We start from the raw sequence: 27,954 nt of genomic DNA, 5'->3' as shown, positions 1-27,954 counted from the left end.
ATGTTGAATTTCAGTTTTCTCATGGGTTAAAATGCAGATAATTACACCTACTCCTTAGCTTCAGTGCAAACAGGGAAGGTAACTTCAGGGGGCGGGCCAGGTTTGCCACACACAGTGGACAGAGAGTCACAGTCCCCACGCCCACCCACCTGTCCTGGGATGTCTCCATAGAGCGTGTTGTCCCTCCTTTCCCAGAGACCGGCTGGGAGCCCGGCCTGGAAGACACCTCAGACTTTGCCTTTCACCCGGGCAATTAACATGGGGAAACGTTTGTTGCTTTTAGGAAGTGTCAAGAGTACCAGTATGGGGCCTTGTAATCAATGCTTACGATGACTAGGACATTGCATTGATCTTTGAAGAGCCCCCCAACTTCTCTCCTGCTTGCAAAGCCCTTAGCAAAGAATTCTATCTTCCAAGCTGGGCCCATACTCAAGCAGATCTTGCACACTAGAAATTAGTGATGGCCTTGTGATTCTTAACTGTTTCATAGGTTATATGGGGAGAGATTTTTTTTTTAAACCTGGGCTGGTTTCCCTAAGCCACAAAGAACACTTCTAACCCTCCTTCCCTCACCACCCAAACAGTATGTTCTATTGGTTTAAGCAAAACATTAGGGTCACCACAAATATCTTCTAGGCATGCCAGATCTATCATTAGATAGACAAGTTCTGAGAAACCTTCTTTGACCTCCCGGCCTAGAGTGGGTGGCCATCTTCTTTGAGTCCAAAGACAAGGGGCTCCATCTATCACAGCACTTGTCAAACCAACTACCTTTGCCTGTTACTTGAGAGCACCCCACCCTAGGCTTTAGGAAGCCAAAGGAGGTGACAGAGTCTTTGTCATCCTAGCACCCTGATGCCTGGCGCAGTGTCTGGGAAAGAGGAAACAGCACAGAGCTATCCCTTCACTTGTTGGTTTTGCAGCACCATCGGTCACGGCACGGCAATGGTAAATCCAGATGAGAATGTGGGTCCTAGGCCTACACCTTGGTTCTGCTCCTTACTGGGTATGTAAGCTTCAGAAAACCATTTTAATCTTTGGGGGCAAGGTGTCTCTTTCGTGAAGTAAGGTCAGCAGGCCTGTCTCACATGGGTGTTGGAAGATGACCGTGTAGCACAGTGCCTTCCGCCTAGTGGAGTCTCAATAAATATTTATAATTATCATTATAGTAGTCATCCAGGGCTTTTATTCATCAGGGGCCTCACTGAGTGTTGAGTCTATTCTGTATTTCTTCGTAAATTCCTTTGCATATATACAGCAAATTAGCATGTATCATCCCATAGAAAAATCCAATTAGTGAAGATGACAGCCCTTCTTACTCTCAAAGTTTATTTTATTTTTTTGCTTAGGTAATCATCCATAAGTTGCATTCAGTTTTCTTCCAACTATGTCAACAACTATTTGGTACCTGCAGGTAATTCAATACCTATTTGATGTCTATGAAGGTTATTAACCCTAGGTATAAAATACTAAAAAACTTTGCTCAGAATGATATTTAAATTACCACTACTACTAGCAGTTTTAGGTCAGTGATAACATTGCTTGCGGTGTTTTATCAATATATCTATGGAAAGTCAAAGTGTTAGTCATTCAGTCCTGTCTGACTCTTTAAGATCCCATGGACTGTAGCCTGCTAGACTCCTCTGTCCAGGGATTCTCCAAGCAAGAATAGTAAATGGGTTGCCATTTCCTATTCCAAGGGATCTTCCCAACCCAGGGATTGAACTCGGGTCTCCTGGACTGGGGGAATATTCTTTACCATCTGAGCCATCAAGGAAGCTCTATCTATATCTGATTCCAAAATGGATAGGCAGACTTGTAGACCAGATCCTACATGTTGTGAGTTTCTTTTTTCTTCCTCTTGCTAAATTAAAAAATCCCAAGTCACAATTATGGGTTGTTGGCAATGACCGTGACTGTCTCCTGGATGTTCTGGATATGTAGCTTAATCTTGGACCCACAGAAGCTGCAGCACTTTCCCTGGAGATGATCCTGTTCACTTGCTCAGGGTTCTATCAGACAACAGCTGTATCAAAAGCTAGAAGTCAATGTCTTCATGTGGAAGTAAACAGTGAGTATCTTCCCTTTGCCCATTTTTGTTACATTAAGTGCCTGAAACCGTATCTTCATGTTGGATTGTTGCACTTGGATAAGGATCTTAAATGCATGCAATAGCACACCATCAATGTCAATCTCTGACAAGTGAGGAGTTTTATTCTGTACGCTTGAGGAGTAAAATTCTTGACAATCAGGTGGTTTGCATCATAATTCAACACTTAAAAATCCTTATTATTACCCCCCTCCATATTGAAATCTAGATAATTCAGCTTTGAAATTATAGATCCAGGACGTTTAAGACGTGAATACACACACACACACACACACACACACACACACACACACACACCCCTGAGCTACATCACTTCAGCAAATCACTTGAAATTGCACAAATAAGCAATACTGGTCTTTATCAGTGTTAACAGTTAAAAAAAAAAAGTCATTGAATATTTCAAAAACTTGACTTAGTACCCTGCTGGTAGCAGCTGGTTTATTTCAGGGTGTTTAGGGGAGCAGTGTCTTGCACATACTGCTATCCTTTTGCACAATAAGTTGGGCAGATGTAACTCACTGGCCGGCATCTGATCATATTCTCAACATCTGCTTTTCCCTTCAGTGCTAAGCCATGATCAGAAGGCAAACTGCTGGCCAACAGTGGGTGTCTGTGCGAACACGTATTCATGTACACACTCTCTGCATCCCTGCATTATCCTTGCTGTGCGCCTAGCTGGTCCTTTCATTCCATAGCAGCTTCCCAGTGTATATTACACACCACAAGATCATCAGCATCCAATTAAATTGCTCTTGACCTCCAGCACTAATGTCAATGATAAACCAATGAAACAGCCATTGAGCCCTTTTCTTTCATTATAGGAACTATACCTAGGAATCGACTCATGTTCTGCACATCAGTGAAATAAATTCTCTTCGTAGTGCCCTTCCCCCTACAGAAATAGTCATTGCAATCCCCTGGTGCACAGATACTTTGTGACACCCAATGGTGCCATTTAACGAAGGAATTTTGCCAATTGCATGTAGTGTCATCTCCATATGTAATGTTTATTATTAAATCTGCCAATAGTTTTTAAAGTCCCTTAGCAATAGTGTGATTGTAACTGTGATCGCAATAAAGAATACAGATTTAGCAATAAGGAGTGTAATTGTGAATGAATCTTGGTCTCTTTTTCATCTTGAGGGCCAAAACTATTTAATTCAGTGACAAGACATTTTTGTGCTTACTCTGGAGGGAAAAAAAAGCCCACAGATTTCCTTTTTTTTTCAACAATACAAAAGTCTTGATGGCTTCTCACCACTTTCTCAGTTGCGTAACATCTTGCCCTGTGGACAGGGGATGAATGGACTGATGATCCGATAAAATCCATTTTCTAGACACACAGCTTTATATCTCCTGATCACACTTTCCCTTTCTTTTGGCTGCTTGCGTGGAATCTTTACACTTATTGATTCATTTGCCTCCTGTACTTATAGTCATATTCAGTGTTCACTCTAGAGGACTGTTTACTATTTATGGTTTCAACATTCCAGAGAGTTGAAATATTTTGCTGTTTTTATGAGACTCTGACCCATTTTTAACTTGTTGATATAACACAATAGAAATAATAAATAAACTTTCAGTTTTAATAAATGTAAACGGTAACCAGCAAAGAATGTAAAAGCGTTCTCACGTAGGTCCTGTGTCCTACTAACTGAATGGGGACTGAGGTGGAAAAAACTAATAGAATCTTTGTAGCACACAGGACAAACTTAGGAATAAAAGCACAGTGGTAGTCAGTGCAGAATGGTAGCTCTGTGGAAATCTTACATTATTACATATTTGAGAACTGTGTTTACTCAAAAAAGAGTCACTGCTTTTCTTCTGAGGCCTGAAAACTACTTGCAGATGAATCGAGTTGCAGATTGCTGGGGCTCCCTCACAGCTCACACCCTGAAGGGTAGCCCAGAAGCTCTTCTCTTTAGCACCCTGACCACCTTCTGGCCGAATTAGCATCACCCCCGCCTGTCTGTAGCTAGACCTACTCACCTCTGAATGACGCCGTCCCCGCAGTACCCGCTTCCATGGATGTATATGGCAGCAGGTGATGGCTCACTCTCTTCACTTCCTGAGATAGCGATGACCCAATACTGGTACCTACTGCCAAGATGTACATCTCTGGAAAACATAAAGACATAAGGAAGACTACTAACTATGCAGATATAAGGCTGGGGACAGACAAAATGGATCCCCTTGAGTACGTTTCTACTAGTCTGGCTTGTTTTTGATACCACTTGCATATTTAATTATTCAACAATTTTTATTTGTTTTTTATAAATTTTATTGAAGCATAATTGATTTCCAATGTTGTATTAATTTCTGCTGTATACCAAAGTGACTCCTTTCTACACATATAAACATTCTTTTTCATATTCTTTTCCATTATGGTTTGTTACAGGAGATTGAATATAGTTCCCTGGGCTGCACAGTAGGACCTTGTTCACTCATCCTACACATACTAGTTGGCATCTGATAATCCCAAGTTTGCAATCCTTCCCTCCCTCATCCCACTCTCCTTTGGCAACCACAAGAATGTTCTCTATGTCTATGAGTCTGTTTCTGTTTGGTTCAAATGTTCATTTGCGTCACATTTTAGAATCCACACAGAAGTTAGTTACCCAGTAATTTTTCATGTCTACTGTGATTAAGCCACTTTCCCACCTATCCTAAATGTTAAAATGTAGCATCAACTGACATACAACCATGAGCATTACCAGGTGGTGCTAGTGGAAAAGAATCTGCCTGCCAATGCAGGAGACACAAGAGAGGTGAGTTCGGTCCCTGGCTGGAGGAGAAAGTAGCAACCACTCCAGTATTCTTGCCTGGAAAATTCCACCAACAGAAGAGCCTGGCGGGCTACAGTCCATGGGCCCGCAAAGAGTTGGACATGACTGAACGACTGGGCACTTTTTATCTTCAATTTAATCGTTAGAATAACCCTGGTGGATAAGAATTGGATGGTATATGGCCCATAACGAAGATGTCTTGGAGAATGCCATCTAGGAAAAATAAATGGGATGAGTAAAAGCACAGAGGTGGGAAAGCACCACACCAGGCTGTGGGCACTGTCTGATCATTGCCCTCATATTAAGATCTGAGTGGAAACCCCGTATAAGGAAGCAAGCAAGCCCTTTCCTTATGTTTCACACCCAACGACTATCCCTGCCACTCCTGTGCTCCGCCCTGTGCTTCTCACTCTTGACTAAAATAATAATAATAGCAGCAGCTATTAAATGAATGTCAAGCCTGGGGCTAAGCACTTTCTGTGTGTTTTCTCATTTGAGAATCAAAACACCACTAGATGCATACTAGTAGTTTCATGTTTATTTTACAGATGATGAGTCTGAGGCATAAAGAGATTAAGCATCTTGCTTACAACCATACGGCGTTAAATTATTTCCTGCACTCTGCCTCCCTAATTCCTAGCTCAGGTCAGCTTGAACAGTTTCACTCCTTGCAACGGGAAATCTCATTCTGCAATTGAAATTCCAGGCTTTGGTTCCTGCTAGATTTCCAGTTTGCCTAGACTGCATTTCTCCTCTGCTCGCAAGACCCCACAGAGCAATGCCTGTTCCACTTTCCTGGCACTCAGCCTTGTACCAGATCACCTTCCTCCCTTTCTAATCTCTTCTCAGCTCCTTACTTGAATTCCCTGCCATGGAAGGAACCTGGATACTGGCAATTATCTTCCAGGGCAAAGGTATATTTATCCACATGACCAAATCACCATCCCCATTTCCTTTCTGACCATTTTCAAAGGGAAATACTATTCTTCTCTTTCATCTCCCTCTGCACCAATTCATTATTTTTTAATAATAAAAATGTGTCATAGGAAAAAAGATTGCACAAAATGGCAATGAAGAGAATTCCTATCAGATTCCAGAGCTGGGGTGAGGGGGGATTCATAAACAAAAGGGTGGTGTCAAAAAATCTCAAGTCCTCCTGCCCATCTGTTATTTCAGCTGCTGATCGGGCTGGGGCTGTTTGGATAAGGCCAATAAGATAACAGGTGCAGTGACAACAGACAGCATCTCCTGACCCTCAACACTATGACGAGCTAGAGTTTATGAGCGCTGAAGAAGGCTCCCGAAGAACACGACCCTTCAGAGAATGCTGGACTTATGACCCAATAGAGGGCTTGTTTTAGCACTGCTGGAGCAGGTCAGAATATTGAGGGTAGACCAGAAGTCCCTGGAGATTCTAGCAGCACTCTCTCAATGAAAGCTAAGCAGGCAAGATGCATAAAAATCTTGAGATATTATATGTATAACTATACAAATAGTGGTTGCCTTGTAAACCTCTGGAATGCTAATTTGTGGATATAATTAGAGGCTTTTATAAAAGTTTATTGGATATTTGAACCACCTCTAGACCAATGAATGTATACATTTTCAAATGGTGCTTCTGAAACTGGAATACTGGGGGAGGGGGAAGAATGGCTTTCCCAGGGGATGCATGAAGGCCCAAGATAAAGATGACATGTGCTCTATTGTACATTATTTTTGCTTTAAAATATGGAGGCTGGGACTTCCTGGAGGTCCAGTGGCTAAGAATCCACCTTGCAATACCAAGGACGTGGGTTTGATCCCTGGTCAGGGAACTAAGCTCCGACATGCCCCAGGGCAACTAGGTTCATGCAGAGCAACTACTGAGCCTGTGCACTTCAGAGCCCACACAGCACAACAGGAGAGTGTGTGTGCTACAAACAGAAGGGTCCACATGATGTAACAGAGATCCGGCATGCCTCAACTAGGACTCGACACCGTCAAATAAATGAAATAAAAATAAAAAATATGAGGTGTGTTTTATATTAAACAATTATGGCCCATTAGGGAATAAAATTTAAAAAATTTCTACAGGCTACCTCCCAGGCTACTGGGGCATATGGTCACTGTCTGAAGCAGATGGAGCACTTGGGTGGAAAAGCGTGAGACTGTGAAGATTACATCTCTATCTTGTGTTTTCATTTGTGGTGTGCATCCAAATGATTTATGCCTGATGATATTTAGGGGCTCTGCTAATATTTGTGACTGTTTTCTCCCCCATCTTGCCTGGCCTCCTCCCCTCTCCCTCCTCCTCCATCTCAGTAAACACCACTTTGAGGTGAGCAAACACAAGTTTCCATCCTGGCTTCCTCGCTTGCTCGCTTCCAGTGCTCTGAGCCTATTTCAAATTAGTCAGAAGCCTGGTTTCACAGCATCTTCCCACAGGTTGAATGTGAGAACACATAAAGCACCTATGTGCCCAGCCAACAATAACTTGTTAACAAATGCTCACCTGTTACTATTAAAGCTAAATTATCAACATTCTCATCCATTGAGAGTTTTGTGATGCTCTCTTTACGACAGATAACTACATATAAACTTGGTTTGGTAAACTCATGAAGATGAATAAGACAGTCATCTATCATGAGAGTCACGGTTCGATGGAAAGTCTCTTTTCTGCCACAATGTTTGGCTAGAACAGCCTCAGGGCATGCAGCTCTCTCTCTTTCTCTCTCTCTAGGTGGCTGTTTCAACTTTGGAAATTTCTGGATCCCAGAAGGTTTGTCTTCACCCTGGGGCAAAATCGATTCCCCAGTAACTTCCACCCCTGTCCTTCTTATTACCTGCCGGCAGTACACGGAAAGTATCTGATTGGTAGAGAAACCTTAATACCCTCCTTCCAAGCAGTGTGTGCAAGGCACATGCACGATTATCTCCCAGAAGCCTGACAGTGGCTCTCTGGAGCAGGGGGTGTTATCCCAAGATTTCACATAGGAAATTAGAAGCCTTTCCCTTCATTAAAAGGACGAGAAGGGAAATCAGGGCAGAAATGCTATGAAAAAGATTGTATTTTTCCACTTAAGAATTCCTGTGATAAAACTATATTTTCTCCAAGTTAAATGAATGCTAAACTGGGGCTCTTTTCTCAAGAGCCTAAGGTAGAAGAGAATTTTCTGAGGACAGGCTATGGCTTCTGAAGGCTTTGCTGGAGGTTAGGACCTATTTCATGGCTGGCCTAAAGCCAACGTGGGACATTTTTGTCTGGTTGTTCCTTTCAGCTGCTCTGAAAACCATCTGGAAAGTCTTAATGCTGTCACTGGAACCTCTTCCCCTCCTGAGTCTCCCACATCCAGGCAGACCCTAAGCCTTGTCAACTTCCCCCATCCAAGAGCTCCCATGTCTTTCCCTGTGCATCCTTGCTACCACCTATGTCCCAACCTTGACAGCTCTGGCTTGCCCTCTTGCCTCGAGCATCTCCCCTTTCCAGTCGCGCCAACACCATCAGAATATTCTTAGATCCAAAGCTACTCTCCAGCTGAAAGCCTCCCCATGTAGGGCAGTGATGGGAACATGCTTCCACCTTAAACTTACTATTTCTCTTGGTTTAAAACTAAAATTTTACCACTTCATCCAAAACACAATTAGTTTCATCACTTCTGATTTCTCTCATAGAGTTCTGAGTGCCAGTTTATTTTAAAGCTAACCTCCACCAGAATTCAATCATTAATGCATCCCATCTCAGATTAATTTCAGGCTTTTGGCTAGTAAGTTTAAACGGCAGTATTTAAATGTGACGAGATTGTTTGGCTGGTTTTGAAGGGTGGCTCGTTTTGCATCCTTGGTATGACTTTTCTTTTTAATGTTTTTATGTTTAACCATCATTGTTTCACAAATGTCTCAAATGACACATCTGCCTTAGGTTTGCATCTCTGGCGATTAGAGATAAAAACACTGACATTTCTAAGCAGTATGATTTTTCAGTACTTTTCCTCAGAAATGTATTGATGGTGATGTGTATCAAATTTGGAGCACAACCTGAAAGTAAATTTAGTTATAGATTATAAAATCACTGTCTTAAGAAAATATATGTTATTAAGGAGTCTGAACACGCCATGACCGAGCTTTTGGCAAAAATGTCAATTTCTTAAAATGTTGGTGTGCAATTAGTATCATGACAGGTCAATTAACCCCCCCTCTGAAATCTACAAGCAAGTCACTTTCTTCCTCTCAGTCTGTTTTCCTACCTTTTAATTAAGATGTATGATTCTTGTCCCATGCCACTGTGAAGATAGAATGAGAACTACGAAAGTACAATGGGAGAAAGAGGGTGGGGGAACGTCATTTCACAATGAAAATACCCCATTTGGCTTCCGCCAGGAAATTCTCTCTGAGCCCCTTGACTCCTTCTTATTGACCTCCTATTGTTTCCATATCATAGCATTCATTTATCATAACACTCTCTTTCTATAGTCTGTGTAACTGAACTGTATTATACTTTTTTTGATACCCTACTTCTGCAATAATTATAGCAATTGTAGTTTCCATTTGTTGGCTATTTATCACATGCCAGGCCCTATGCCTGGCACTTCATATGAATAACATCATTTAAGCAGAACAGCAGTCCCTTGAATATTTACTATGAAAAGGTTTTAGGTGAGGGAACAAACACCTAGAGAGGTGAAGCTACCTGCCTTTAGTTACACTGCTTTTGTCTCAGGACAGGAACTTAAGCAAATCTGACTAATTCCATCCCAAGACACTGCTCTCTGGAGGTGAGGACGCTGGCTGTTACAAACCAGAAAAGACAGCAGAGGAGAAAAGATCAAGGTTTCGAATCATGTAGCGTCTGCACACAAACACCAGCTGGAAAGTTCTAGAAGTCAGGAGAGACACACATTCTCTTAAACACCACGAATGGCTCACTCATCATGGGCAAGCCGTTCCTTCTCTCTGATCATCCATTTCTTCATCTACAAAATGGGAATCTGGGAAGAATGTGACAAGCAGCTCTAATTTAATGAGGAATGTGGTGTTGCATCTTCCTGCCACAGGCTTTTCTACAAGCTAGAAGCTGCCTCAGCACTTAAAATTCTGCCCTGAGAAGGATGTAGTTCTAAATCTGCCACCCAGATTGACTAAGCTGGGAGACATGGTAGGCAGGGACCACCTAGGATGCCTCTGGCTCAGGAAGAGCCCAAGTATTCCAGGGCTGCCTTGGGCTAAGGATAAGAGGGTAATCCCTGGGTGCTTCATACACCAGCTTCCAGCCACGGGAAAAGAAGGAAACAAACACTTTTGGAGCCTGAGATGATGTGCCCAGGCACACTATACATACCATTAGTATTGTGTTAATTAGAAAATGTATTAATCATATAGAGAAATACAAAGAACATTATAACAAATCCCCTTAGACTTACCACCCAGCTTTGTCAAATTAAAACATTCTACCATGTTTTCTTCCTCTTTTTTGGGGAAGGGGGGAAGACATAAAATATACTGTTTCGTATTTTTTGTTTTTAATCCACCGTTTCTCTTTCCCAGGAGTATTTTTATATTTCTTGTGCCTATGTGTTGCTCTGCATGTTTTAAACTTCCTAGGTGTTTCATTACTACATTTATTATTGTGTAGCTGTTTTTTTTTTTAAAACCCAGCATTGTTTTTGAGATCACACATATTGATCATATAGATCAATGCAGTAATATACTTCCTTGATCATTCTTTTCCTGATAGGCACCCAGATTATATCTCTGTTATTATTACTATCATCGTTGGTAATCTTTTTAGCTGTTATTTCCAATAACATTGCTTTAAACATACATGTTCACGTTCCTTCGCACATAAAACATGAGTGTCTGCAGGAAATACATCCAAAGTGGTATTGCTAGGCTGAAGATAATTGCATCTTCAACTTTATTCAGTTAGATATTGCTAAATTACTCTCCAAAAGTGTACCAATTAACACACCTACCAATAGATTTTCCATTGTTCCAGGTCCCCAGCAGCACTAGGTTCTACCAAACATGTAACTTTGTAGCTAATTTGATGGGTATTAAATGATATTTGGGCTTCCCTGGCGGCTCAGATGGTAAAGAATCTCCCTGCAATGCAGGAGAGGTGGTTTCAATCTCTGGGTCAGAAAGATTCCCTGGAGAAGGAAATGGCAACCCATTCCAGTACTCTTGCCTGGAGAAGCCCATGGACAGAGGAGCCTGGTGGGCTGTAGTCCAAGGGGTCACAAAGAGTCAGAAATGACTGAGAGACTAATGCTTTAGGGGCTTCCCTGGTGGTATTATTCTACTTTGCTTTTCCCTGATTACTAACAAGCCTGAGTATCATTTCAGGTGTTTGTTGACAACATGTTTCTACCTGTGTTGACTGGTTGTTCATCACTCTGGCCTATTTTAAATTCGGTTCTTTTGTCTTTATTGATATGCCATGCATTTACAGATACTGGATACTGATTCTTTGCAATTTTTTTTTCATTCTGTTTAGGTTGTTTTGTTGAATAAAAATTTTTAATCATTTCCTTCATGATTTGATCTTTGCATAGCTTGTTAAATAAAGGTTTCTTTACTCCAAGGTATTCACAAATACAAGTAAGTAGTCTCTCCTATTTTCTTCCAATAGTTTTAAGTTTTAATTTTTACATTTATGGCTTCAATCAACTACGAACAGTTTTTAAAACGATGGTGATAAGGATTGTTTCCCCCCAACTAGAGATGAATCATTTGTCTGACATTATTTATGTAAAACTTAATCCTTTCACTACTGAATTGTGACACATTCTTTTGCCATATATCATTCAGAACTTAGATAAGCTTTCTTTTTTGGGGGAGGGGGCATTTGTCTTGTTTCATTAGTTTACTTTTTTCCTATTATCAATAGCAGTTTGTCTTAATTTCCATAGTTTTAGAAAAGTCTTGATTTATCTACAAGTCCACTCTATACCTTGGTTTTCTCCATCAAAAGACCCTTTTACTCTTTCAAGTGAATTTTTAGTTTCATTTTCTGAAATGCCTGTTGGAATTTTAATTTCAATTTCATTGAATTTATAGATGCATTTGAGGATAAAATACTTCTTTATGACATTGTATCCTCCCATTTAACTATATAGTTTGTATTTATTTAGGTCTCATTTTATGATTTCAGTAAAGTTTTTAAAGCTTTCTTCATAAAAACTGTGATGACTTTTTATTAGGGATATATTCCTAACTCTAAGCATTTTATGTCAGTGCTATAGTAAGTGGTAGCTTTAATCTATCTACCCATCCACACATATAAACATATTTGCATGTATATCTATATTTGTATCTTCATATCTTAGAGCTGACAAAAATAATTTATAGATTGATATTCTATTCGTCAGTCCTCATAAGCTGTTTTTATTAGTTCCACTAATTTGTTGATTCTTATTAATTTTTCTATGCAGTCTTTTATAGACGAGGGTCATGATAGTCTAGTTTCTCCCTTTTCAGTCCTCAGAAATTTTGTTGATATTTGTTTGCCTAGCTGGGTCAGGTAGGACCAATGGTGTTACTGGTTTTGTTTTTTATCATGAAGGGACTTGATTTTATTAAGAGTTTTAAAATTCTGCATCTAGTAAGACAATTGTATTTAAAAAATATTTTCATATGCTGGTCTTGTGAATTACATTCATAGATCATATAACTTTAACATCTCATTTTTATCCTGGGAAAATCCACTTGATGCAATGTATATGTATTTGTTTGAGTTTGTAGGTTTTAAGACACGGATATATTTGGTCTGCTAGTATCTTATATGGGCTTCTGGGGTAGCTCAGCTGGTAAAGAATCCACCTGCAATGCAGGAGACCCCAGTTTGATTCCTGGGTTGAGAAGTTCCCCAGGAGAAGGGATAGGCTACTCACTCCAGTAATTTTGGGCCTCCCTTGTGGCTCAGAGGGTAAAGAACCTGCCAGCAGTGAGAGAGACCTGGGTTTGATCCCTGGGCTGAGAAGATTTCCCTGGAGGAGGGCATGGCAACCCACTCCAGTATTCTTGCCTGGAGAATCCCCAGGGACAGAGGAGCCTGGTGGGCTGCACTCCACGGGGTCGTAAAGAGTCAGACACGACTGAGCGACTAAGCACACACAGTATCGTATGGATTTCTTGCTGTTTTGATCATGCACTTAATTGATCAAAGAGACGTCTTAACCCTCTGCGTTTATTTACTTGTCTGCTTGTTTACTGGCTTAGATATTTACGTGCTGTGTTGTGGACAGAAATACTGTTAGACGTGGTGCTTATTCTTTGATACTTCCTGTTGTCATTTTGTGTCCTGGGACATAATAAATTAAAAAAAATGTTCTATGCATTCTAGCAGAAAACATTTATACTTAATTCAGTAGCAGGGCTCTATATAGTTTTGTCAGATGAAACACTTTTTTGTGTGTGCTGTTCAAAGTCAACTAAATTATTATTCTATTTTTTTTTTTGCTTAGTCTATTAATTATTGAGAAAGTATGTTAAAATATTATAATAAGACTGTGGATTTATTGCCTTTTTTTTTCAAAGATGTCATAGTCAATTTATATAGTTTCAGGGCATGTTATTTGGTGTATACAAGCTCAAAACCATTATATAACTTTCATTTATCATTCTATGGTAATCACTATATCTTAGAAAAAAATTTTTTTTGTCTTAATATTTCTTTTGCTTGATATTAATATTAGTGTGTTTTGGTTAGTTTTTTCCTGGCAAATATTTTCCATTCTTTTAACTTTCACCTTTCAGTGAATTTATATTCAATTAAATCCAACATGCGAATCTACATCTTCATAGTCGACTTTAATCTGATTAGTGTGGTGACTATTAATTAATTTATCCCATCTTGTTATGCTTTCCATCCTTTTTCCTTGCTTATTTATTTCCTCCCTTTCTTTCCTTCCTTTGGATATTCCTGATCTCTTTATTTTTACTCTTTACCCCTAGTTAGTCCATCTAATTTTTACAGATTATACCTTCTTACTATTTCTTTCTCCTGGTTACACAAAAATATGAATGCACACACTTATTATCAATGTCAGAATTTAATAAAAACTGATGTTGATTTCTGACCCGTATTCTTAAGTTTTTATGTTTTTTGTGTTTTTTAAATTTTGACGTGTCAACTCATGTTCATGGGGTTTTAATCCGTGGGGAATCATGTGTTTCCCAAGGTCAAGTCTACATTCCCTCTCAGAGGATAATTTCTAGGTAGCGTTGAAACATTATTCATCTAGAACTCATCTTTTTCATTTTGCTTCCAGTTAGTTTTTCAGTTCAGGCATTCCCAGACCATAGTGAGCAATGTAAACCCAAATCTCAAATCTTTGTGAGATATATGACATAAACATAGATATTTTCCCCCAAATACACCCTTTCATTAAGCATGTAACTTTCAGAAGTCCTAACTTCATTTTGAAGCCCTCAGATACAATTTCTCCCTTTTCAGAGATTCAGGGCCAAATCTCCTCTCCTGGAATAAGTGAGAATATTCAGTCCACTCACTTGCCAAACTGAAGGCTCTCCCTCGTCCAAACTACATCAATAAAACTAGATTCAGAGCTAACCTCTCTAGTTCTCAGTTCTATTTTATTGTGTAGCAACATATATATATATATATATATATATAGACACTTCTCTGATTTGTCATGCATTTTGAAGGGTGCTAGTTACATCAGTTGTATTTTATCTCAAATGACTGGATAGATGTTTGTACTAGAAATATTTTTAGTTTGCTAGTCCACATTTTCATATACAATGACTAATATACACCTGAAAGATAGAAATCATTTGCACTGTTCAGTTGGGGTTGAGTGTAGTTCAGTGATCTGCCCAAGGTCAGGGAGATAATAATTATAAAGCAGAATTTAAATCATGCTATTTGACTCTAGAACCCTTGACATTGCCATGATATTGAGAGGACTCCTTGGATAAGTATACACTAGTGAGCAGTGCATTAATCACCAATCAAGTATAGACCACTGCAAATATCTGAAGAGAAGACAGGCTCCTCTTGTAGTTCTAGAGTCTTTTAGGAAGCTACAGCTCAAACTGACGTAGATTTTATTGCTTACGTAGTTATAGAACAAATAGCTTAAGCACTAGCATATTGCTAGAGTGAGAGCTGACTTTTGTTTTAATTAAGAAGGGATAGCAACATTATCACAACTGCTTTATTTTTTTTTCTAACCTTAAAGATCACCCATGCTTGCTTTAACAAATTAAAGCACTATATAAAATAATTAAAATAAAGTAAAATTATATCATATTCCATCACACTGAAGCAGCTATCAAGAATACTCCAGACTTCTCTGGTGGTCTAGGAGCCTGCCTGCCAATGCAGGGGACATGGGTTCCATCCTTGGTCTGGAAAGACCCCACCTGCTACAGGGCAACTAAGCCTGTGCGCCACCCCTATTGAATCCAGGCACGCCCAGGCGCCCACGCTCTGCAACCAGGGAGGCCACCACAGTGGGAAGCCCGAGCACTGCAACCAGAGGGGGGCCTCTGCTTGCCGTGACTAGAGAAAGTCTGCCTGCAGCGACGAGGACCCAGGGCAGTGCCCACCCCAGGGAAAAAACATTAGTGATCAAATAAACAATGTTTTAAAAGAAGAGCCTTCTGGTCAGCACCCTTCACGTATCTTTTTATGTATTATCACACACACACAATTTTCTATGAATGTAAGTGCACAAATACGTCAATACTATTTCACCTTTGAAGTGAAGTAAAAGTTAGTCGTGTCCAACTCTTTGCACCCCCATTGACTATACTGTCCATGGAATGCTTTAGGCCAGGATACTGGAGTGGGTAGCCTTTCCCTTCTCCAGGGGATCTTCCCAACCCAGGGATTGAACCCAGGTCTCCCACATTGCAGGAGGATTCTTTACCAGCTGAACCACAAAGGAAGCCCAAAAATACTGGAGCAGGTAGCCTGTCCCTTCTCCAGCAGATCTTCCCAACCCAAGAATGGAACCAGGGTCTCCTGCATTGTAGGCAGATTCTTTACCAGCTGAGCCACCAGGGAAGTCCATTTCATCTTCAGTGTTCATGGAAAAAAGGGAACAGGAGAAGTTAAGTCCAGCTAGTTAGCTTTATGCTATCTTATTACTTTCATGAGACTTTGACCACTTTTTCAAATCCTGAATAAATATGTGTATATCATTTCCCTGGCTGATCCATTCATTCATCCAAATAGCATTCACTGAGTTGTCCCAACTTCTCCTAGGTTTTCTGGATTCAAAGATCAATAAAATATAGTCCTGCCTTTAGGATACTCAGAGGCTTGTGGGGAAGAAAAGACAATAAAAGGAATGGATTTCACATGGCTTAAAGAGTGTAACAGGTCTATAGCAGGCACAGGCAGTATCAGACACAGAGGCGGAGTCTGGAAAGACTTCTCAGAGAAGGTATACTGGCTTGACAGGAGGCGTAAGGAGAAACCATGCCAGGGGAAGAAGAGAGAAATGGCTTTTGAGGCAAAGGACGCAACCACCTTTGCTCTGAAGAAGACTGCTTTGGTAGCAGTAGAGATACCTGGTTTGAGGGAAAGGCAGAAAGACCAAATATTCCCCATGGGATGAATGATGTGGGAATAAACTACCCATCAAGTGTGGGTACTGAGCTAGATGTTGTCATATCCTAAAGTGATTAAAGAGAAGTAAAACTTACAGCAGAATAGCCTTCCTCACTGAATCCCTGAAGCTGAGTGGTCTTCTCCAAAGGATTTCTTAACATTCATACGCTCAGTTGTTTTTTCCCCCCTATATGCAGTAATAATAAACTCCTAATTCCAGTTTTGTTTGGGTATCACCCTGAACTTTTATGAAAGCACTTGATTTTTGTTCTAGGTTGAGAGGTCCTTTGGGCTTAGGTTTTATTGGAAGAGGGCAGTTGTTAATTATCTGAAGCAGAGAATATCTTCTGCCTTTGGGAAGGGACAACTCGAAAGGCATTTTGACATCACTGTGGATGTCACCTGGACCACATGTCAGGAAAAATGACTATGGTTCTTCCACTAACTTTGGTTGTGATTTTAGATGAATTAATTCTCCTCTCCCAACCTTGCTTTCCTTGTGCAAGTCAAATAAAAAGGATGTAAGAAGCTTCTGGTACGAGTCATTCCAAAGATGAACAAGGCAACATCATTGTTCTCAAATAGTTCAGTGGGCAAAAAAGAAGATAAGCCAAATACAGTTTGACTGTAATTCAAGGAAGAATTAAAGAGCACCAACAGAAAAGAGTGTCCAAGAGCGGTTAGAAGGATGAGAAAGGGAAGACTCCTAACACTGTTAGGTTGATACCTCCTCTAAGGGTCCATGCTGCTGCTGCTGCTAAGTCACTTCAGTCGTGTCCGATTCTGTGCGACCCCATAGATGGCAGCCCAGCAGGGTTCCCCGTCCCTGGGATTCTCCAGGCGAGAACACTGGAGTGGGTTGCCATTTCCTTCTCCAATGCATGAAAGTGAAAAGTGAAAGGGAAGTCGCTTAGTTGTGTCCGACTCTTTGCGATCCCATGGACTGCAGCCTACCAGGCTCCTCCATCCATGGGAGTTTCCTGGCAAGAGCACTGGAGTGGGGTGCCATTGCCTTCTCCCCCTGTAATTGATTATAAAATTCAGCACCCTTTGTTGCAATCAGATGTCTTCCCTGGTGTATATTAAAAGTGTTCTTAGGACAAAAAGAAACATTAGCCTTTCATTGCTACATCTCTGTACCTAGCAGAGTGCTTGGCACAGGCGAGGTTTCCAACAATATCTGTTGAAGGAATTAACAGTTTGAGACAGTGCACATAGGGAAAATGTCAAGACATAAATGATGAGCATGGTATTCAGTAGGAACTGCACAGAACAGGACACAGGCAAAGGTTTTGAGAGAAAGAATAGCGCATTAAGACTGGCCTTCCAGCTAAGTCAAAGGAAGTGCTAAAGTTCAACGGCAATGGTCAGTCGAGAGTGTGCAGTAAGTGGTGGAAGGTTCTGAGGAAGATATTGCGGCCTAAGTCACTGAACGATGAGAACTCACAAGTGTAAAAGCAGGGGACTGAATGCAATGATTTCCTAAGTCCCCCGTCTCCAGCTGTATAAGTCAGAATGTAGATGATTTAACAGGAGTTGAGATATCAAACCAGCACCCAGGTCTTTACCCAGGCTGGGTTAACTCCACCGCCACCTACTCTCCTACCAGACCAGCACCTGGTAGACTGTGGCTCTTTCCATTCAAGTGTCCTTTTATTAAAGCTGTGCATCTCAGAATACTGAGATTCTGAAGCCAAGAAAAGAATCTTTGTCTGGGAAAATGAACTTTTGTCTTACAATGTCCATCCACTCTTGGTGACTGCTGTGAGTTCCAACTCGTGGTCTGGATTAAATGAATAAAGAATGAGGATGGATCTGAGAATCCACTGGGCATGTGTATCCCTCCCAATGGGACTCGGGTCCTCCCCTCTTACGCAGGTAACACAAACTCATTCTTTCCATGCTGACGACGCTGCCTTGACTCTGCATAAGCCTCAGAAAGGAACAGATGTATACACTCAACTGATGAATTCCAGCAGCTTTTGAAATAACTGTCCAAAGGTTTGCCCTGGTACCAATTTACAACACAGTAGCAAATTTAATAAAACTAACAGTTTGCAGCCAAGGCCTTTGTTATTTTGTTTTAATCATCTTTTACCACCAATTGAAATGATTTTCTACTTTCTTGGTGCAGTGCAATAAAATACAAGACAAAGAACGGAGGGGCAACGTGGAAATTAGAAAAAGATTCCGAGTTTCAAATCCGGGGATAAGGTAACAGCAGGCCTGAGAGCTAGCTGGCTGTTTGCGTCCGGTGGAGATTTGAAGGGAAGACATTTCCCAGTCTGGGGGAAACGCCACACCTGGACAGCATTAAAGCAAGGAGGGACGAAAACGACTACAAGGGACTCTTGTTTTTCCTGAACGCAACCAAAGGCACTGTGTGACAGCTTCCCCAAACACCCGTGCTGGTGATGGACAGGGCTCTTGATTACAGAGCAGGGGCTTGTGACAAGCTGACCGGTCGCCAAGACCCCCGGGAGCCGAAACACCAGATACGGTGGGAGGTAAACAAGGCTCTGGGCGCAGTGTGAACGCGAGGCCACGCTGGGGCCAGGAGCCGAGGGGGGGACCGGTGACAGCCGGTGATGGAGCGGCGCTAAGGGAACACAGTTGTGGAGGACTCGGGGCCAGCGTGGAAGGCAGCCTCCTTTCTCTTCCCCTTGGCCTCGCTGGGTGGCCAGCGATTTTATTACTGGCAGAGGGTGAGCCCCACAGCATTTTCGAATTTGGCACCACATCTAAAACCATTTGGGGGGCTGGGCGTCTCTTTCTTCTCTCTCCCACCCCCTCGCACAGCACCATCACCACCCCCCGCAGCCCTCACCCTCCCCAAGAATGCTTTGGATTCGGTGAAAGTCTCGGCATGCAGCTAGCAAACGACATTTCCCCTCGAATTTTGAAACCCATGTGCGCTTGGGGAAAATGTAATCCTTATGTTTCTGATTCATTTACACTTAACTCATCAAAACGCTATTTTGTAAGAGCTATTTGATGTCCACGGAGTCTGTCGAGCCCCTTTTGTAAGCTGGGCTTCTTAGGAGCAGGAAGTCACGTTTCTGACGAGAGGGAGAACTTGAACTTAAAAGATTGAGTTTGTTTTGAAATGAGGGCTCTCGGAGGGTCACGTGGACCCGGAGCTGGGCCAAATGCGTTCTCTCATTTCCTATAGCACCCCCTCCTCACCAGCACCAGCTGCCATGACGTCACCAGCGTCCGCCTGCTATGATTTCACTCCGAGCAGAGCAGCGATGGAGGCGCCTTCGTGATCAGAGAGAGTTGAGCTCAAAGCTATTGAATCCCCAGGTCTGGCCAAACCCCAGCCCTCTGCGTTGTGGGAAAAGGAGCACATGCGCTGGGAATCAGGAAGCCCTAGGTTCAAGTCCCCACTCTGCTGTCGAAGGGCTGTGTGCCTCTGAGGACGTGGCCTCCCATCTCTGGGCCCAGTTCTCTCATTTGTAGAGGGTCAGTGCTTCAGCGCTCCCCTAGAGTCCGAGTTTTTGAGTCTAATTCCTAGACAGGAGGTGCGAGTACCCCAGAATTCTCTCTGCTGAAAACTTGGGGACAGAGCTTGGATACAAGTAGCTTTGCACAAGGACACACAGACATGTAGAAATCAGGCTTCGGCTATCCCATGCTCACTGTCTCACTGTGGGCTGGATACTTGAGGCCAGAGAGGAGGAAACTCATTGCCCCAAGTCATACAGAAAATTAATGGCAGAGTCCAGCTTTCCTGGTGTTTTCTGACTAACATCCTTGGATGGGAGATTTCAAATCATTTGGTTTATAGGATACTCAAGGTGGGGCAAAAAACCTCTGCTTCCCATTCTGACAACAGGAATGTGAACGCTGGGGCTAAGATGGAAGGGGGAACTGGCATTGCTCTGCATGAGGCACAGCGAGGTGGTGTTTGGTCCTATTAAAGCCCATGAGTGAATGGTTAATCCTGGGTAGAAAACAAAGCCCATGCCTTGTAACATTATAGGTATTAGCACGACAGAAGATTAACCCCACGACCCCCCCAGAGGACCTTTGAGAACATTGGACAACACTTTGAGAATCAAGTGGATTCTCAAACACTTTGGATGATGAAAATAGGTAGTCTCACAGGTCCTGTCTGCCCACCCTTGAAACACATGCACACACACACACATACACACACACACACACGCATACGTGCATACACACACGCACACACGTGCACCAGCTCACCTCCATTGCTCCTGAATCTATATATAGAAATGTCACGGTTCAAAGCCAACTGAAACTGCCTGCCTGCCACTGATTCATAGACTGGTAATGGGAAGACACTTCCATTTCTCCTCCTCCTCCTCTCCTCCCAAACCAAACATCCCTCTGTCTTCCCATCACGTGACTCAGTGACCCCAGTACCACAGGCACTTCTAGGACCCAGTCCTTTGTCTCCTCCCTCTGACCACCATGGGGTCCCTCCATCCATCAGCACTGCCAACCCCTCCACCCGCCCAGGTCCCTCTGCTCCCACCCTGACGGCCCTAGATCAGGGCCATCTTCCGCCTCACTGTCGGCAACACTGCCTAACCTCCCTCACCATTTATGGTCAGGCTGTCTGGGGAGGCCTTACAAATAGCTGTGAAAAGAAGAGAAGTGAAAAGCAAAGGAGAAAAGGGAAGATATAAGCATCTGAATGCAGAGTTCCAAAGAATAGCAAGAAGAGATAAGAAAGTCTTCTTCAGCGATCAATGCAAAGAAATAGAGGAAAACAACAGAATGGGAAAGACTAGAGATCTCTTCAAGAAAATTAGAGATACCAAGGGAACGTTTCATGCAAAGATGGGCTCAATAAAGGACAGAAATGGTATGGACCTAACAGAAGCAGAAGATATTAAGAAGAGGTGGCAAGAATACACAGAAGAACTGTACAAAAAAGATCTTCACGACCCGGATAATCACGATGGTGTGATCACTCACCTAGAGCCAGACATCCTGGAATGTGAAGTCAAGTGGGCCTTAGAAAGCATCACTATGAACAAAGCTAGTGGAGGTGATGGAATTCCAGTGGACCTATTCCAAATCCTGAAAGATGATGCTGAGAAAATGCTGCACTCAATATGCCAGCAAATTTGGAAAACTCAGCAGTGGCCACAGGACTGGAAATGGGCAGTTTTCATTCCAATCCCAAAGAAAGGCAATGCCAAAGAATGCTCAAACTACCACACAATTGCACTCATCTCACACGCTAGTAAAGTAATGCTCAAATTTCTCCAAGCCAGGCTTTAACAATATGTGAACCGTGAACTTCCTGATGTTCAAGCTGGTTTTAGAAAAGGCAGAGGAACCAGAGATCAAATTGCCAACATCTGCTGGATCATGGAAAAAGCAAGAGAGTTCCAGAAAAACATCTATTTCTGCTTTATTGACTATTCCAAAGCCTTTGACTGTGTGGATCACAATAAACTGTGGAAAATTCTGAGAGAGATGGGAATACCAGACCACCTGACCTGCCTCTTGAGAAATCTGTATGCAGGTCAGGAAGCAACAGTTAGAACTGGACATGGACTGGTTCCAAACAGGAAAAGGAGTGCGTCAAGGCTGTATATTGTCACCCTGCTTATTTAACTTCTATGCAGAGTACATCATGAGAAACGCTGGACTGGAAGAAACACAAGCTGGAATCAAGATTGCTGGGAGAAATGTCAATAACTTCAGATATGCAGATGACACCACCCTTATGGCAGAAAGTGAAGAGGCACTAATAAGCCTCTTGATGAAAGTGAAAGAGGAGAGTGAAAAAGTTGGCTTGAAGCTCAACATTCAGAAAACGAAGATCATGGCATCTGGCCCCATCACTTCATGGGAAATAGATGGGGAAACAGTGGAAACAGCGTCAGACTTTATTTTGGGGGGCTCCAAAATCACTGCAGATGGTGACTGCAGCCATGAAATTAAAAGACGCTTACTCCTTGGAAGAAAAGTTATGACCAACCTAGATAGTATATTCAAAAGCAGAGACATTACTTTGCCGACTAAGGTCCATCTAGTCAAGGCTATGGTTTTTCTAGTGGTCATGTATGGATGTGAGAGTTGGACTGTGAAGAAGGCTGAGCACTGAAGAATTGATGCTTTTGAACTGTGGTGTTGGAGAAGACTCTTGAGAGTCCCTTGGACTGCAAGGACATCCAACCAGTCCATTCTGAAGGAGATCAGCCCTGGGATTTCTTTGGAAGGAATGATGCTAAAGCTGAAACTCCAGTACTTTGGCCACCTCATGCGAAGAGTTGACTCATTGGAGAAGACTTTGATGCTGGGAGGGACTGGGGGCAGGTGGAGAAGGGGACGACAGAGGATGAGATGGCTGGATGGCATCACCAACTCGATGGACGTGAGTCTGAGTGAACTCTGGGAGTTGGTGATGGACAGGGAGGCCTGGCGTGCTGCAATTCATGGGGTCGCAAAGAGTCAGACACGACTGAGCGACTAAACTGAACTGAGGGACGGGGGAGCCTGGTGGGCTGCCATCTATGGGGTCGCACAGAGTTGGACACGACTGAAGCGACTTAGTAGCAGCAGCAGTAGCCACACACAGCCAGAGAGTGGTCTTAAAACCAAATCTCATCAGGATCCTCTCTTACCTGAAGACATTCAGTGGCTCCTCACCACGCTCAGGATGAAGTTCAGGCCCTTTAGCCTGGCACTCCAGAACCATCATTACAGACCTCCTCCTCTCAATCTCTCTGGCTTCTTTGCTCAAACTCTCCCCCTCCTCCAAATCTGCCCCACCGTCAGCAGGTACAAACAGCGCCGCCCCCCACCCCCACTCCCCCATCTACGTAGCCTGGCCTTAACGTGCATGTGTGATCAGTTGCTTAGCGTGTCCGACTCTGTGTGACCCCATGCACCGTAGCCCACCAGGCTCCTCTGTCCATGGAATCTTCCAGGCAAGACGCCACCTTTTCTCAGAGGGTCTTGCTGACTTTTAAGCCAAGTGAGGGTCTCCTAGCCCTGTTGCCTCTCTTAATGTAACACTTTTCTCACTTTGTTACCGCTTAGGTGCCCCCTTCTCGTATTAGTGAGATGAAGCTCCCAGAGGACTGGGATGGTTCCTCCTTTGATCTCCACTGCCCGGCATGGGGCGAGGACAGTGTTAAATCCGTGCCCGCGGAGCGAATGGCAGGCTGACTTCCATCACTTGGCTTCATCCCTTGACTTGAGGAATAAGGACACTGAGGCCCAAAGAGGAGAAGGAGGCCAAGCTGTAAGGTTTTCTTTACTCCTTTTGCTCCAGTTGAGATGTTTAGAGGAAGACATCCAATATACCAGGTATCATCTGTATCATCACAGATTTCTGACCACTTACTGATCTGCCAAAGCGTTTACTCACCCATTCATTCAACCTTTACTGACCTACGTTTATTGGCCATCTGCTTCATGCCTGTTCTTGTACGAGAAGCTGAAGATAATGCCTCAAATGCAACCTACTTCCCATCTCTGGTATCTCATTGTCAAGCCAAAATGTCATGGAACAGGAAAAAAAAAATGCACCAATGCATTCTGAAACTGTCCCAAATGGAGAGCTTGGAGAACTTTAAGAGAAAAAGAGACAGAGTAGGTCAGGGAGGAGTTCCGAGGGCCCCAGAAGGGTTTCTTTACAGACGGCCAGTCTCTGAGCTCCCATGGGACATGCAGCCTGCTTTCTTCTCTCTTCCTGAATTAGACATTCGGAGCAGGTGAGAGCTCCAGGAGGGTCTGAACAGAATGTCAGAGCTCGAAATGACTTTGAGAGTCATCCACCTAGGCCTTCATTTCATAGAAGGGGTGGAGGTGGGGGACTCCAGCCCACAACTGGGGAGCCATGGGCCAGGAATATATCACAATCTCAGGAGATCAGCCCTGCCAAGTCAGGCCTCCTGATTCCAGGGCCGGCCCTTCATGAGTTTTCTCTCTTGTTCTTTAGCTCAGCTACAGAGATTAAAGCGCAACTATCTTTTCTGCCTCCAAATCCAGCACTGAACTCTGGGTAGAGGTGACCGGGAAATGGTTTCATTTGTGTGTCTGTGCGTGTCTGTGTGTTTGTCTTTCACAAATACTCTCCGGCCAGGCCAAGAACAACCCTAATGAAAACCAAACAATAGGAAGAATCATGAACATTTCAGTCTTCATAGTCCCCCAGATTGCATCATGTTCTTGCAAGTCCATTAGCTCATTAGTTTTTCAGGATACCCCTTGTGAGCCTGTATGGATAGGAATCAGCACCCCCTTTTGTTTTTTTCCCCCAGGGATCAGGGCTAAGGCTCAAAAGCATTGAAAGAATCTGGCCAGGGTCACACAGCAAGGCCCTTGTGTGCTGGCCTGGGAATCAGATCTCCTGATTCTGAATTCAGCCTCTCCTAAGTCATGTCTGAGGTTCCCGCTTTAACAGACACAACATAAACCCATTAAGTTCTGTCCTGAGGACTCTCATCAGCTCTGAGCACAGACTGAATGGATTTTGTCCACTCCTCTTGCCAATGCCCAGTGTGAGATAAATTCCTCCATTCTTCCCACATCTGTAATTACTCTGACGGCTGTTATTTTCCTTCTCTTTCCTAGTCATTTGTTTTCTTAAAAAATCAGGAATGGGTGCTGTACTGCTAAGTCCAGCCCATCCTGCCGACCCACAGGGAGAATGGCAAGTGCACAGAGAAGCACGTGGCATCAGGACACCCCGTGCAACCCAGCTTCACCAACTCATTGTTTTCCAAGGGAACGCTTGATCCACCCCACCCTGTAATAAAACACTAAATTAAAATCTATTCCTCCACGTCAGGAAATAACATTTCCCTCATTCCAGATACTCAAACCAGAAACCTGGGAGTCATTGGACAGCTCCTTCTCAGAACCCTTGAGGCCAATACATCGCCAAGTCCTGTTGGTTCTACATTGTAAGCATTCCTCCAATTCATCTGCTTCTCCTGCGAATAATCATCTCTGGCTTGCACATTAGCAACAGTCCCTAAATGGATTTTCTCACTCTTCCTCAACCCTTTCTTCACGGAGTACCAAGAGCAATTTTATAAAAATACAGATCTGACAGGTTTAGCCCTCCACTTCCCAATGAACAAATCCAGTCTCCATAACATAACCTCCCTTCACCATCCTGCCCTTGCTTGCATCTCCAGTCTTGTCTTCTGTATATCCCCTCTTAGTTTAATAGGGAATTATGCTCTATTATAACCTCTCGTAATAATAATCTTCAGTCTGTAATTATATTTTTATTTGGGCTATTATTCAGACCAGCCTTCCTATCCAATTATAAGATTCAGAATTATAGTGCCAGCGTGGAGATTAACATGCAGAAGTTACTTCGTATTAAAAGGCTGACTAAATGAATGAATACGCTTATCAATGGAGGCTTGAGTTCAACACTTAACTTTGGTTGAGTCTTACTATCTGTCAAAGAGACACTAGAATGATGACCTGGTTTAAAAGTCAAGGAATGCATCAGACTGATCCATAGATGAGTGATCTCAATGGTATCAGCACCAAACAGGGGCTCTTCACACTTTCAAAATCATGAGGGAACTTACAGACAGAGAGCACTTCTATGGCTGCTGCTGATCCTGGAGATCTGTTGATTTTGCTAAACCCTCTTGCTTACCCCAATGTTCCCAGAGCCCGTATTTCATTCTGAGAGATACTTGGCCTAAGACGGATGAGAGGGAGCTGTAGGTGGATAATGCCCAGCTTCCAGAAATAGAGGAAGATTGTGCTGACTATGTACACTGCTAGCCTGAGCTAGGAGCAGAGGTATTTGTTCTGGGCTTGTAGAAATAGCTACCAATCCTGATGGTCTCCTCTGTCCTGGTGGACAGAACATCAGAAGGCAGGCAAGGCATGCATTTCAGCAACAGCTTCTTGGAAGCCTTGCTGGTCTGACCATGACCACACTTTGCCAAGCCTCCTTTTCCTCATCTGCTTAAAAGTTCAAAAATTAGATAGAAAAGAAGTTATCTTGCGTGTGTTTATTCTCTCGCTTCTTGGAAACAAGAAAAACTAGTTTTAACATCTACTTTCTCCATTCATCAAGATACCACCTTATCCTTTTTCTGTCATAACAATGATTACGCTCTACAGTTTGCCAGGCTTGTCTGTTAGGGTCAGGCAAGGAGATGTAAAACTTGACTCTAGCATCTATTAACTGTAAGACCTTAAATGAATAACTGGATGACTTTATCATTTTGAGTCTGACCTTACATATCTAAAAATAAAGCATACTGATAGCTATATCTCATTGGTGGGCTTATAAAAATTACTAAGCATATATGGAGTACTTCCTGGGGGTTTCCTTGGTGGCTTGGAAGGTAAAGAGCCTGCCTGCAATGTGGGAGACCCAGGTTCGATTCCTAGGTCAGAAAGATCCCCTGGAGAAGGAAATGGCAAGCCACTCCAGTATTCTTGCCTGGAAAACCCCACGGACTGAGGAGTTTGGTGGCTACAATCCATGGGTCGCAAAGAGCTGGACATGACTGAGCATATATGAAGTATATTCTACGTGGGGATTATTAGGAGTAGTGAGGCCGGTACTACTAGACGCTATCTGCATATGTAATGGTGCTTAACAGAGAGACTAGACTCTGCTGAAGTGAGAACCGGGGTTGGTTTTCATTAAACACTGTATCTTCAAAGGTGGCATGGTTCCCATCCAAGGGGCATTTGAGAAAGATAGCAATGAATATATGATTTCTAAGAGTAACTCCTTCATAAATGCTAGTTCATCCTTGACTACCCATTTTACCCTAGATTCCGAGAACACTGACGGATATGCAGGAGGGCTGACATTAAAATCCCAATTTAGCAGCTAGGAAAACTGACATATGATAAGATTAACAATCAGACAGCACTTAAACATGTTAATAGACAAGTCACAGAAGAGGAGATGCAAAGCAGTCAATATCTGAAGAGATGCTCACTCAAGATGCTCAGTCACAGGAACACCAATGAAAAGTCACGTTTTACCATCCAATGGGCTAAGACAAAACACTTCCATTTGTCGAGTAGTTGTGACCATGAGTACAGTTAAATAACCTGCAGCACATTCCTACTGAGGACTATTATTTAGCAGTTAAAAGGAATCAAGTAGATTTAAGGATGAAAGTGGATAGACAGTCCAGATGACTACACACCCTCCTCCAAACTCTACATGTGATCTGAGATTGGACATGCTCTTCTGCCAGAAAGCACATCAGATCTGTCCATTCACTCACTCGCTCATGTATTTATCAGTTTTTGATGAGCATCCGTTTTTCAACCAGCCATCCTATGGCAAACTTCTTCAATAATCAATTCTTACCTCTCTCAGGTCTCAACTTAGACAGACGTGACTTCTTCTAAGAAACCTTCCTAAATCATCTCAAGCTGGGTTAGAGACCCTCCTTGTGTTTTATACAGCCTTCTTATGCTCCTCACTCCACACACTTTTCATGCTGTAGCAGAATGACCTGAGTTTTTTTCCTGTTTCCCCCTTTAAACTGTGTACTTAT

The 27,954-nt window shown here is 42.7% G+C and overlaps 1 protein-coding gene across 1 annotated transcript in view; it reads right to left on the bottom strand.

Moving 5' to 3' along the window:
- Positions 1-27,954, bottom strand: part of PAPPA (pappalysin 1) — a 259,119-nt gene that overhangs the window by 139,840 nt on the left and 91,325 nt on the right. The window contains exon 8 of the mRNA XM_018052683.1: positions 4,100-4,228. Coding sequence (XP_017908172.1) covers positions 4,100-4,228 — 129 coding nt within the window. The remainder of the gene's footprint in view (positions 1-4,099; positions 4,229-27,954) is intronic.

The sequence above is a fragment of the Capra hircus genome, chromosome 8 (genome assembly GCF_001704415.2).
Source record: "Capra hircus breed San Clemente chromosome 8, ASM170441v1, whole genome shotgun sequence".
Taxonomy (NCBI): Eukaryota; Metazoa; Chordata; class Mammalia; order Artiodactyla; family Bovidae; genus Capra; species Capra hircus.
Note: the sequence above shows the minus strand (reverse complement) of the source record. Positions and strands in the feature narration are given on the sequence as shown.